The sequence below is a fragment of the Pistacia vera genome, unplaced genomic scaffold (assembly GCF_008641045.1).
Source record: "Pistacia vera cultivar Batoury unplaced genomic scaffold, PisVer_v2 Contig50, whole genome shotgun sequence".
Lineage (NCBI taxonomy): Eukaryota > Viridiplantae > Streptophyta > Magnoliopsida > Sapindales > Anacardiaceae > Pistacia > Pistacia vera.
Genome location: NW_022196335.1, coordinates 257638 through 270376, shown reverse-complemented (window position 1 = coordinate 270376; position 12739 = coordinate 257638). Strand labels below are relative to the sequence as shown.

At 38.0% G+C, this 12739-nt stretch overlaps 3 protein-coding genes across 3 annotated transcripts; 2 read left to right on the top strand and 1 right to left on the bottom strand.

Annotated features, from left to right (window-relative positions):
* The first annotated feature begins 3856 nt into the window (after positions 1-3856).
* Positions 3857-5988, top strand: LOC116105501 (nuclear factor of activated T-cells 5-like). The gene is made up of 2 exons (XM_031391914.1): positions 3857-5004; positions 5109-5988. Exons 1-2 carry the CDS (start codon positions 3857-3859, stop codon positions 5986-5988), a joined length of 2028 nt encoding a protein of 675 aa, XP_031247774.1.
* LOC116105500 (atrophin-1-like) lies at positions 5985-7720 on the top strand. Its single transcript, XM_031391913.1, has 3 exons — positions 5985-6035; positions 6329-6648; positions 6753-7720. Exons 1-3 carry the CDS (start codon positions 5985-5987, stop codon positions 7630-7632), a joined length of 1251 nt encoding a protein of 416 aa, XP_031247773.1. The 3' UTR covers positions 7633-7720.
* Positions 7721-8207: 487 nt separating this feature from the next.
* On the bottom strand, positions 8208-10125 carry LOC116105499 (receptor kinase-like protein Xa21). The gene is made up of 4 exons (XM_031391912.1): positions 10020-10125; positions 9547-9754; positions 8711-9324; positions 8208-8371 (listed from the first exon to the last, which is right to left on the bottom strand). Exons 1-4 carry the CDS (start codon positions 10123-10125, stop codon positions 8208-8210), a joined length of 1092 nt encoding a protein of 363 aa, XP_031247772.1.
* Between the last annotated feature and the right edge of the window lie 2614 nt (positions 10126-12739).

Here is a 12739-nt window from a genome sequence, read left to right as displayed (position 1 = left end):
TCTAGCATTAGTACTTTAATATCATAATCTGAAGGAAGCTAAACTGAATATTTGGCAATCACAAATATGGCCACTTCTCCATTACACATGAAATTGAAGCTAGCTCAAAATCCTTATTCAATGTTTGACTAATAACTACTGATTAGAATGATCTTAAACAAGAAATTAAATTCATGAATAACATACACAACAATACCACATTATTTAGGTGCCCAAAACATCTTTCTGAAACTGAATTTGTCTTCTTGAGTTTTGCTAATGCATCTTTCATATTGATCCTCTGTTCAGGTGACTCCATGGAACATTTCAAACCAAATCCATGATACTTAACATGCAATTCACTTTGGCATCAAAAGATTCTTGTCTCTCACACAATTAGCATCCACAATTCAGTCACTGCATGAGGCAGTGACGACTCTACCAAATTCTTTAAACTCTTTCTCCAGCAGCATCTCATCTGTAGTTCTTTCTGTGAAAGTTTCCATACATAAAACACCAAAGCTGTAGACATCACCTCTTGTGGAAGCAATCCCCATTGATCCGTACTCTACAAAATTTAAATTTAATTTCATCATAAACAAATGATCATTATAATATTCTAATTGATAATAGACCATATAGTAGGTGTATGCTTGAATATTTAGTGTGAACAGTTAAAATATAAATTAAGATTTAGAGTAGAACACTCACCCGTGCCATATATCCAATAGTGGCTAGTGTTGTAGTTCGTGTCTTAGAATCTCCATCATTCAAGAGTTTTGCATACCAAAATCACTCACATGTGCAACCATATCTTCATCCAGTAGGATATTGTTGCTTCAAATCACAATGGATGATAGGTGTTGATAACCGTGATGGGTACTCAAGAGCGGATGCAACATCTATCATTATTTTCAACCCTTGCAGCATATCTAGAAATAGTTGAGAATAAACCCACTTCTCAAAGCTTCCAGTCGGCATAAATTCAAGTATCAGGGCCTTAAAATCATATTACTACAACTACTCAGATTTTTATGAGATTCTGATGACGAATGTTGCGCAACCCTTCACATTCAGAGTCAAAGCTCCTAAGTACTTGCTCTACTGTAAATTAAAAACTTTTATCGCAACATTAGTCCCACCTGAAAGCATCCCTTTAAATATTGTGCCAAAACTACCTGTACCAGCAAGTTGCACTCCTAAATCATCAGTTGCTTGTTGAATTTTCTAGATATGATGTTCTTTTCCATTTCGCTAAAGGTACAAATCAACTTCATCAATGGGGGAATTTTTTCTTTTGTACCGACACCTTTTGAAGACAATGATGACATCACTATCAAAAAATAATGACAAGATCAAAGGCAAATATATTTCAATACAAGTGTAATGGTTGTCTTAGATCGTTTGATGGTGCCACCCTCGCACAAAGTTACGCCTACTTTAGTGATCCACATAATGCATGATTAACAAAAATGATCAAGCTGAAAAGTTTTTGGAAGGTCCTTTGGTGGAATTTCCCTTCTAACCTATTAAGCAACACGTTAAAGTTTTTACGATATGAGACGACTCCACTAACTAGGAATTTCACTTGAAGACTGTTGTTTGAGAATCCAGTGATACCAAGCTTATCAAAGTGCCAAATGTGGTAGGGATTGGCCCATCAAATTTATTGTGAGCAAAGATAGAGTTTCTAGAGTTTCAATGTGCCCGAGAGTGACAGGAATATTACCTGATAATTGATTCTTTGAAAAATCTAGAACTCTTAACATTTAAATTTTGTTGGTCTGAAGAGAGGGAACCACTAGAGAATTTGATGACAGATTTACTTCCAAGATGTCTTTAAGACTCCATAAGGACGCGGTTTCTGAAGTCAATCTGTAGAGTCCAAGAAAATATCTTAGAAAATCAATTTCACCAAGCAGGTTGTATGCTCCGGAGAGATCATTGGTACTTAAGTATAATTCATAGAAATTCTCTAGTTACAAAGCTATATGGAAGGATCCCTGCAAATTGTTATTTCTGAGGCTTAGAGCTTGGAGGTTGGGTAATCTTCCCACAGTTGGAATAGATCCTTCAAGTCATTCATCGAAAGGTCTAAACCAAACAAGCTATGTAAATTACCATTTCTGCCGGAATGCTGCCCTTGATCTTGCAATTACTTGCATGAAAAATTAAAGAGATGCTGATATATTCCCATTGAAGGGGAAGGACGCCATACAATGGATTACAATCTAAGTAAAGAACTTTTAGTTCTCTGCAATTTGTAAGAAGAGAGAAAGCTCCATTCTGTAGTGGGTGATTCAGGGGTCATTATTTGCCACAGGCCAGATATTTAAGGAGTCTCAAGTTGCCAAATGTATTGGAAAAAGGCCAGAAAATGAGTTTTCGGTCAGATCTAGGGAGGTGAGTTTGGAAGCTTGAGATGGAGTTGGGGATCCTCCAGGAAGTTTATTTCGCCCTGCGTCAAGAATCTAGAGTTCGGAAGCCATTGGCCTAGCTTGACAGTAGACAGCCCGAAAGGTTATTCAGGTTTAGACCAATATTTGCTATGGTGAATATTGAAGTTATGGTCTTACAGCTTCCTCGTATCTGAAGGAAGCAAAGTGCAAACGCAAACTGTCAAAAGTGATGAATTTTGCTTAATTTTATAAGAGCAGCTGGCCATTAACGAGTGCCTCTCTATCGAACCTCTCTTCAATTTCATTACTCAATAATAAATAAGAAAAATAATATACATGGGCACAATTACCTATACTACTGCATGTGATCAGTCCAATTCCCACCAAGTCCTGATGCATGGCCTTCGCTTAAGTATTAAACTCCCGATAATTTTATCACACCAATTCACTTCACTTCCAATAATTAGCTCACCAACCAACGTTTTTATTTTTTTTTTATTTTTAACTTTAAATGACCGAGGTATTCTATCAGTTTACACATATCTCAATTAATCTTTAAGGATTCTGAAATTATCGACTAAATACGAGCTCTAGCGATCACTCATATTAGCAATCGAGAAGAGACTCGAATTCATGACCTCTTGAGTAAAATACTCAAAAGTCTCTATTGAACCACTCAACCACTCAGAGGTAGTTAAAAAGCTAAATTTTCTTTCCTAAATTAAATTATTTCCAATTGAAAAGGATTTCTAATACAATGGGATCATTGGGATGGGATTAGGTTAAGCTTTGAATATTTTTGGTTTCAACCACCAGCAACATGCATGTGCATTTTTTAAATATAAATCTCATTAGATGGTATCAATCAATGTAAAAATAATAAAATTTCAATTAAATTTTCTAGTATATAAGGCTTTAAAATATACTAATACTCTTTACACAAAGATGGAATTTTAAGATCCCATATGATATGATTAATAATGTGTCAATACAAGAAATTTAAGAGACTGTTTTATGATACTTTTATTAGTATCATAAAATTACATTAACCCAATTGTATCCTTTGATTGCTTTATGCACAATGGAAAAGATAAACATCTTTTCTAAGTGAAACAAACTGACTTTATAACATAGTAACTAACAATCTTGGAGTTTGCCAATAGCATGGCCAATTATAAACTTTATTCCACCATTATCTTCATTAGTTTAAGCTGATAAATTGTAAGATAATCCACCATCAAATCTACTCGAAAACTTAGGACAAATCTCGCAAGACTTCAAGACTTATTACAAAATAGATCTGCTTGTATCAAATTGATTGAACCTGTTTTTAAACGTATAAAATCAAAGTCATTCATTTATTCAGTTCCCTCCTACAATCAACTTTGAATTTAAATGAAGCATAAAACCATCAAATTTCTTTGACTTCTCTTAGTCATTACCTCAAATAAAAAACAAACTCAAACACCAAGTTCCTGATGGATCCACCACCTCTGCCACCCCTCCCCACCACCCCCACCAGCACCCCCATCCCCGCTGCTACCACCACCGCCGTCCCTGCTGCCACTGCTATCCATCTCAATTATCCTGACTCCATTGACTCCTCTCCTCGCTCCCGCAATAATGACACTTATGATGACCCTCTGCCGCCAGTCCCTGGTGCCAAGCTCCGCCTGATGTGCAGTTACGGCGGCCACATTATCCCCCGTCCCCACGACAAATCTCTCTGCTATGTAGGTGGAGATACGCGCCTGGTGGTGGTCGACCGCCACTCGTCACTTTCTTCTCTTTGCACCCGCCTCTCTCGTTCTCTTCTCCATGGCCGAAGCTTCACGATGAAATACCAGCTTCCTAATGAAGATCTTGACTCTCTTGTATCCATCACAACTGAAGAGGATCTCGAGAACATGATCGAAGAATATGACCGGTTAACATCAACTTCAACTTCTGTATCTTCTACACGGATTCGTCTGTTTCTTTTCTTTAACAAGCCTGAAACTGCAGCCTCCATGGGATCACTTCTTGATGATGCCAAATCTGAAACTTGGTTTGTTGACGCTCTCAATGGCTCCGGGCTACTTCCTAGAGGGCTCTCTGATACCACCATGGATTGCTTACTAAATCTTGATAACGATAACGACTTGGAGGCTCCACCTGAGGCCGATCACAACAGGGAGGTGAAAAATGTGGCGCATGAAGTGCATTATTCTATGCCAGATTCGCCTATTGTAGAAACTAGTTCGTCTTTTGGCTCGTCTTCTTCAAGTCCTTCAATGTCAAATTTGCCACCGATTCGTGTTCGTGTTGAGGATCAGAAGAATGGGATGGAAGAGAAATTTGCTCAGATGAGTTTTGCTCATAGTGGTTTGCAGAGGCAGGATGATGGATTAGTTGTTCACTCAGGTATTCCACCTCCAATTCCAGTGAGTTTGGGTAGTTCCGGGGCTCTGACTTCACTTAATCATACAGTTGCGTCTAATGAAAATTCAAGTAGGATTTTATCTGATGATGAGAGATCGGATCATGGTAATCCTGTCCGGTTAAGGAAACCTCCATTGCCATTGCAGCCAGTTCAACACAAAGCCGGTACAGCTTACAATTTGCCTTCCCCTGACTCTGTTGCAAGGTAATTCATTCTTTCTCTTAGATCTTTCATAATGTATTTTTTTATTGTATCTCATATTCCATCTATTGTATTCGAAATGATAATTGATGAGAAAATTTTTACAGTGACAGCAGCATTGCATCTGCAAGTTCTCTTTCTAAGCCCATGTATTATCAAGACCAAGTTGTTGCTACACACAGGGAGAGCAGAGGTCCCACGAGCCCAAATACAAGTAGTGAAATCCCAATTCCAAGCTCACAAATTCAAGATCAGACTTATGTTTTGCCTCCACAATCAGATCAACAACAACAACAAACACATCAACAACAACAACAACAACAACAATTTGCACACGCGAGCATGCACTATATTCCCCATCCTGCAACCAATCCGGTGCCAATTTCATCTTACTATCATCAAGTGTATGCACCACCACCGCAACAACTTCACCACCCAACTGATCCACAATACCCGGTTTATGTAATGCCAGTTACTCAAAACCAACCATTCATGTCAATGCAATCTAATCTAGTTGACACTAGTACTGTTGTGGCCTCAAGCCGCCCACTGACGCCTCCAACTCCGACGGTAGTTGCAGCCTCTGCAGCATACAAAGACTCAATTCCACCGATTTACCCCACAAAAACAGCTACTCAAGCTAAACCTGAAATGCCTGCAAGTGTATACAGAACGGCTGTGACTTCAACTCCTGCGTTAGTCCAAATTCCTGCTAATCAATTTCAACAACAGTATGTTGGTTACTCTCAATTGCAACATCCTTCTCAGTCTATTGCGGTTGCTTCTGGTGCTGCTGCTAATTATGGTTATGAGTATGCTAATCCTGCTCATGAACAAGTTTACTATGCATCACATCAAGCTGCCCCGTTGCCTTCTCAGTACCAAAGCATGAGCCCAGCTGCAGCAGTTGCGGCATTAGCCGATGCCTCAAAACAGATGCCTGCAGATGGCACTATGCAGCAGATCAGAACCTCACAGGCGCTATGAGGCCTTCAGGGAATGCTAATCAATTTTGGTGGTACCTTGGTTTTTATGTTCCATTTATGTTATGGTATAGCTTTAGTGGATTTCACAATAAGGGATTATGTATCTAGTTCTTGTTTCTTCATTGTTGTTTAAAACAAGAAATAAAGTCTTCTTCTGTATTGTTAAATTAATCAAGGGACTTCTAATAATGTGCTGTATCATAATTATTAAAACAGGTTGAAGTTCATAAAACAGTAGATTGTTTTAAGTTTTTTATCTATTTATTGACTTTATTTCCAGTTTGCGAATGTCCAGAAAAATAAAAGTTGTTGATATAACTACAAATTTTTCGAGGTTATAGAAATTGTTTCAACCTTTCCTGCACTCTNAATTTGCTCAGATGAGTTTTGCTCATAGTGGTTTGCAGAGGCAGGATGATGGATTAGTTGTTCACTCAGGTATTCCACCTCCAATTCCAGTGAGTTTGGGTAGTTCCGGGGCTCTGACTTCACTTAATCATACAGTTGCGTCTAGTGAAAATTCAAGTAGGATTTTATCTGATGATGAGAGATCGGATCATGGTAATCCTGTCCGGTTAAGGAAACCTCCATTGCCATTGCAGCCAGTTCAACACAAAGCCGGTACAGCTTACAATTTGCCTTCCCCTGACTCTGTTGCAAGGTAATTCATTCTTTCTCTTAGATCTTTCATAATGTATTTTTTTATTGTATCTCATATTCCATCTATTGTATTCGAAATGATAATTGATGAGAAAATTTTTACAGTGACAGCAGCATTGCATCTGCAAGTTCTCTTTCTAAGCCCATGTATTATCAAGACCAAGTTGTTGCTACACACAGGGAGAGCAGAGGTCCCACGAGCCCAAATACAAGTAGTGAAATCCCAATTCCAAGCTCACAAATTCAAGATCAGACTTATGTTTTGCCTCCACAATCAGATCAACAACAACAACAAACACATCAACAACAACAACAACAACAACAATTTGCACACGCGAGCATGCACTATATTCCCCATCCTGCAACCAATCCGGTGCCAATTTCATCTTACTATCATCAAGTGTATGCACCACCACCGCAACAACTTCACCACCCAACTGATCCACAATACCCGGTTTATGTAATGCCAGTTACTCAAAACCAACCATTCATGTCAATGCAATCTAATCTAGTTGACACTAGTACTGTTGTGGCCTCAAGCCGCCCACTGACGCCTCCAACTCCGACGGTAGTTGCAGCCTCTGCAGCATACAAAGACTCAATTCCACCGATTTACCCCACAAAAACAGCTACTCAAGCTAAACCTGAAATGCCTGCAAGTGTATACAGAACGGCTGTGACTTCAACTCCTGCGTTAGTCCAAATTCCTGCTAATCAATTTCAACAACAGTATGTTGGTTACTCTCAATTGCAACATCCTTCTCAGTCTATTGCGGTTGCTTCTGGTGCTGCTGCTAATTATGGTTATGAGTATGCTAATCCTGCTCATGAACAAGTTTACTATGCATCACATCAAGCTGCCCCGTTGCCTTCTCAGTACCAAAGCATGAGCCCAGCTGCAGCAGTTGCGGCATTAGCCGATGCCTCAAAACAGATGCCTGCAGATGGCACTATGCAGCAGATCAGAACCTCACAGGCGCTATGAGGCCTTCAGGGAATGCTAATCAATTTTGGTGGTACCTTGATTTTTATGTTCCATTTATGTTATGGTATAGCTTTAGTGGATTTCACAATAAGGGATTATGTATCTAGTTCTTGTTTCTTCATTGTTGTTTAAAACAAGAAATAAAGTCTTCTTCTGTATTGTTAAATTAATCAAGGGGCTTCTAATAATGTGCTGTATCATAATTATTAAAACAGGTTGAAGTTCATAAAACAGTAGATTGTTTTAAGTTTTTTATCTATTTATTGACTTTATTTCCAGTTTGCGAATGTCCAGAAAAATAAAAGTTGTTGATATAACTACAAATTTTTCGAGGTTATAGAAATTGTTTCAACCTTTCCTGCACTCTTAAGCATGTAGTACTTTAATATCATAATCTGAAGGAAGCTAAACTGAATATTTTGCAATCACAAATATGGCCACTTCTCCATTACACATTAGAAATTGAAGCTAGCTCAAAATCCGTTATTCAATGTTTGACTAGATAACTACTGATTAGAATGATCTTAAACAAGAAATTAAATTCATGAATAACATACACAACAATACCACATTATTTAGGTGCCCAAAACATCTTTCTGAAACTGAAATTTGATCTTCTTGAGTTTTGCTAATGCATCTTTCATATTGATCCTCTGTTCAGGTGACTCCATGGAACATTTCAAAGCCAAATCCATGATACTTAACATGCAATTCACTTTGGCATCAAAAGGATTCTTGTCTCTCAACAAATTAGCATCCACAACTTCAGTCACTGCATGAGGCAGTGACGACTCTACCAAATTCTTTAAACTCATTTCTCCAGCAAGCATCTCATCTGTAAGCTTCTTTCTTGTGAAAAGTTTCCATACATAAAACACCAAAGCTGTAGACATCACCTCTTGTGGAAGCAATCCCCATTGATCCGTACTCTACAAAATTTAAATTTAATTTCATCATTAAAAACAAATGATCGGTATATAATATTCTAATTGATAATAGACCATATAGTATGTGTATGCTTGAATATTTAGTGTGAACAGTTAAAATATAAATTTAAGATTTAGAGTAGAAACATCACCCGGTGCCATATATCCAATAGTGGCTAGTGTTGTAGTTCGTGTCTTAGAATCTCCATCATTCAAGAGTTTTGCAATACCAAAATCACTCACATGTGCAACCATATCTTCATCCAGTAGGATATTGTTTGGCTTCAAATCACAATGGATGATAGGTGTTGAATAACCGTGATGGAGGTACTCAAGAGCGGATGCAACATCTATCATTATGTTCAACCCTTGCAGCATATCTAGACAATAGTTGTGAGAATACAACCACTTCTCAAAGCTTCCAGTCGGCATAAATTCAAGTATCAGGGCCTTAAAATCAATATTACTACAACTACTCAAGATTTTTATGAGATTCTGATGACGAATGTTGCGCAACACTTCACATTCAGAGTCAAAGCTCCTAAGTACTTGCTCTACTTGTAAATTAAAAACTTTTATCGCAACATTAGTCCCACCTGAAAGCATCCCTTTAAATATTGTGCCAAAACTACCTGTACCAAGCAAGTTGCACTCGCTAAAATCATCAGTTGCTTGTTGAATTTCTAGATATGATGTTCTTTTCCATTTCGCTAAAGGTAACAAATCAACTTCATCAATGGGGGAATTTTTTCTTTTGTACCGACACCTTTTGAAGACAATGATGACAATCACTATCAATAAAATTGACAAGATCAAAGGCAAAATATATTTCAATACAAGTGTAATGGTTGTCTTAGATCGTTTGATGGTGCCACCCTCGCACAAAGGTACGCCTAGCTTTAGTGATCCACATAATGCATGATTTAACAAAAATGATCAAGCTGAAAAGTTTTTGGAAGGTCCTTTGGTGGGAATTTCCCCTTCTAACCTATTAAGCAACACGTTAAAGTTTTTACGATATGAGAGCGACTCCACTGACTTAGGAATTTCACTTGAGAGACTGTTGTTTGAGAGATCCAGTGATACCAAGCTTATCAAAGTGCCAAATGTGGTAGGGATTGGCCCATCAAATTTATTGTGAGCTAAAGATAGAGTTTCTAGAGTTTCAATGTGCCCGAGAGTGACAGGAATATTACCTGATAATTGATTCTTTGAAAAAATCTAGAACTCTTAACATTTAAATTTTGTTGGTCTGAAGAGAGGGAACCACTTAGAGAATTTGATGACAGATTTACTTCCAAGATGTCTTTAAGACTCCATAAGGACGACGGTTTCTGAAGTCAATCTGTAGGAGTCCAAGAAAAGATATCTTAGAAAAATCAATTTCACCAAGCACGGTTGTATGCGTCCGGAGAGATCATTGGTACTTAAAGTATAATTCATAGAAATTCTCTAAGTTACAAAGCTTATATGGAACAGATCCCTGCAAATTGTTATTTCTGAGGCTTAGAGCTTGGAGGTTGGGTAATCTTCCCACAGTTGGAATAGATCCATTCAAGTCATTCATCGAAAGGTCTAAACCAAACAAGCTATGTAAATTACCAATTTCTGCCGGAATGCTGCCCTTGATCTTGCAATTACTTGCATGAAAAATTTGAAGAGATGCTGATATATTCCCAATTGAAAGGGGAAGGACGCCATACAATGGATTACAATCTAAGTAAAGAACTTTTAGTTCTCTGCAATTTGTCAAAGAAGAGAGAAAGCTCCATTCTGTAGTGGGTGATTCAGTGGTCAAGTTATTTGCCACATGGCCAAGATATTTAAGGAGTCTCAAGTTGCCAAATGTATTTGGAAAAAGGCCAGAAAATGAGTTTTCGGTCAGATCTAGGGAAGTGAGTTTGGAAGCATTGGAGATGGAGTTGGGGATCACTCCAGGAAGTTTATTTCGCCCTGCGTCAAGAATCTAGAGGTTCGGAAGCCATTGGCCTAAGCTTGACAGTAGACAGCCCGAAAGGTTATTCAGGTTTAGACCAATATTTGCTATGGTTGAAATATTGAAGATTGATGCTGGAATTATACCAGTTAAGCCATTGCAACCTAGGGCCAGGTCTCGTAGAGACTGCAAATTTCAAATCTCGTCTGGAATTTCACTTGCCAAAATGCAAATATTGATGCATAAAGCCTTCAGCTTTTGGGATACCTTAAAAGGTGCGTTTGGTCCAGGAAATGTTGGATTATTGGAAATGTTCGATACTGGATTCTTATATTACCTTAAAGATTATTGGGAATTTTTAGAAAAATGTGTTGGGTTAGTTGGTGAGTATGTTATATTAATATGTTTGGTTAGAGGGAATAAATTGGTGAGTATGTTATTTAAATTACTAACTTGACATCTTTTTAAATATTAATATAATATTATTTTTATTATTAATTTTTGAATAATTTTTTTAACCCCCAATATTTCAGATTTAGCTAAAACACCCCCGCTTACGTAAAACTTTAATTTATGACAAAATCACCCCCACCCCCTGCCGCCACCACAAACCACCGCTAGAAGTCATCGAAAGTCGTCGTGAGTAGCTCACTGTGACCAAGAGGCTCCGATATGGCCATTTCTGGCCGTATTGATGGCCGAAAACGGCCATATCAGGCCAGATCTGGTTGGAAATGGCCAGATCTATTTTGGCCATTTTCGGCTAGATCAATGAATTTGGCCGTTAAAAATCTGGCTGTTAACGACCAGATCCTTGGCCATTATCGGCCAGATCTCACCCAGATCTGGCCACTAATGGCTAGGGATTTGGCTCTTAACGGCCAAATCCATCGATTTGGTTGGAAATGGCCAGAATAGATCTGGCCATTTTCGGCCAGATCTAGCCTGATATGGCCATTTTCGGCCATCAATATGGCCAGAAACGGCCATCTCAAAGCCTCCTGGAGCCTTCTAGCGACTTTCGGTCATTTTTAGGGACTCCAGCAACTTTCCGACGGCGGTTCGTGGTGGTTGGCCTGTTGTCAGTGACGGTGGCTGGGGGTGGTGATCTGTAATTTGTTTTAAATATAAGGGCATTATTGTCCAAAAACTTAATTAAACAAGGGTAAAATTGAAATGGTATATTAATGTAAATTGATTTTAAAATAGGGGCATTATTGTCCAAAATTTTTATTAATAAGGGATAGAATTGCAACAAAAATAAGATTACCTTGGTAATCTTACAATACCTAAGAAAATAGAGATAATCAGATTACCTCCAATATTATCAACAGTAACAACTATTGATAATGCAACATTATCGAAATCTTATATTACTTGACAACCAAATATGGTAATAAAGTAATATAAGATGATATAACCCCAATAATCTTAAATTACCTTCAACCAAACGCCCCCAAAAGAGTTTACGAGATTCAACTAAAAATAAATATTTAGTTAAGAAATAGTATTAATACCTAAAATACATAAATTGAAGCAAGATTGTACCTGTTAGGCGATTTTTGACTGAAAGTAAAACTTCTAGAGAAGTACAGTCGTTGAAATTCTTGGGAATAGTGTCACTAATCATATTACGAGAAAGACTAAGGTACTGAAGTGCTAGAAGATGATTGCAGATATCCGCTGGGAGACTACTGAATAGGCCACTGTTGTTAAGATAAATTATCTCTAAAGAAGAAATATTGAAGGGTCTGTTTGGTATACTATTTTCTATCCTATTTCCAATCCTATTATCAAAATAATTGTTTTTTTAATTATTTAGGAAATACTATTATATTTTATTCAATTACTTTTAGACCCTTTAAGTTTATTAATTTAATTAAACACCCACAGAAAAAAGTTTAAAAATTAACAAAAACACCCGTATCCACCCACCTACATTTGCCAGATTCTGATGGTTATCACCGAAAAGTGGCCGGAATCTGGTATAATAGCGCACTACCGGCTGGATCTTGTTGCTAGTGCGTCGATCTATCATTTTCTGGCCAGATCCACCGTGGATCTGGCAGTAGCTAGTCGTCAAAGATGGCTAAAGATGGCCATATCTTGGCCTTCGTTGACAACCAAACATGGCCAGATCTGGCCATAGATTTGGCCTTTTTCGGCTAGATCCATGGTGGATTTGGCTGGAAAAGGCCATCTCAACACACGACCGACCAAATCTAGTCGGTCGTGCACTGATACG

What these genes read in the sequence shown, in the direction of transcription:
- LOC116105499 (XM_031391912.1), bottom strand. Translation starts at nt 10,125, where the DNA reads ATGAATGACTTGAATGGATCTATTCCAACTGTGGGAAGATTACCCAAC. An exon ending in ATCTGTTCCATATAAGCTTT is followed by an intron (nt 9,755 to 10,019) that starts GTAACTTAGAGA and finishes ATCAATTATCAG; the next exon opens with GTAATATTCCTGTCACTCTC. An exon ending in TATTGGATATATGGCACCGG is followed by an intron (nt 8,372 to 8,710) that starts GTGATGTTTCTA and finishes ATTTGTTGAGAG; the next exon opens with ACAAGAATCCTTTTGATGCC.
- LOC116105501 (XM_031391914.1), top strand. Translation starts at nt 3,857, where the DNA reads ATGGATCCACCACCTCTGCCACCCCTCCCCACCACCCCCACCAGCACC. An exon ending in TCCCCTGACTCTGTTGCAAG is followed by an intron (nt 5,005 to 5,108) that starts GTAATTCATTCT and finishes AAATTTTTACAG; the next exon opens with TGACAGCAGCATTGCATCTG.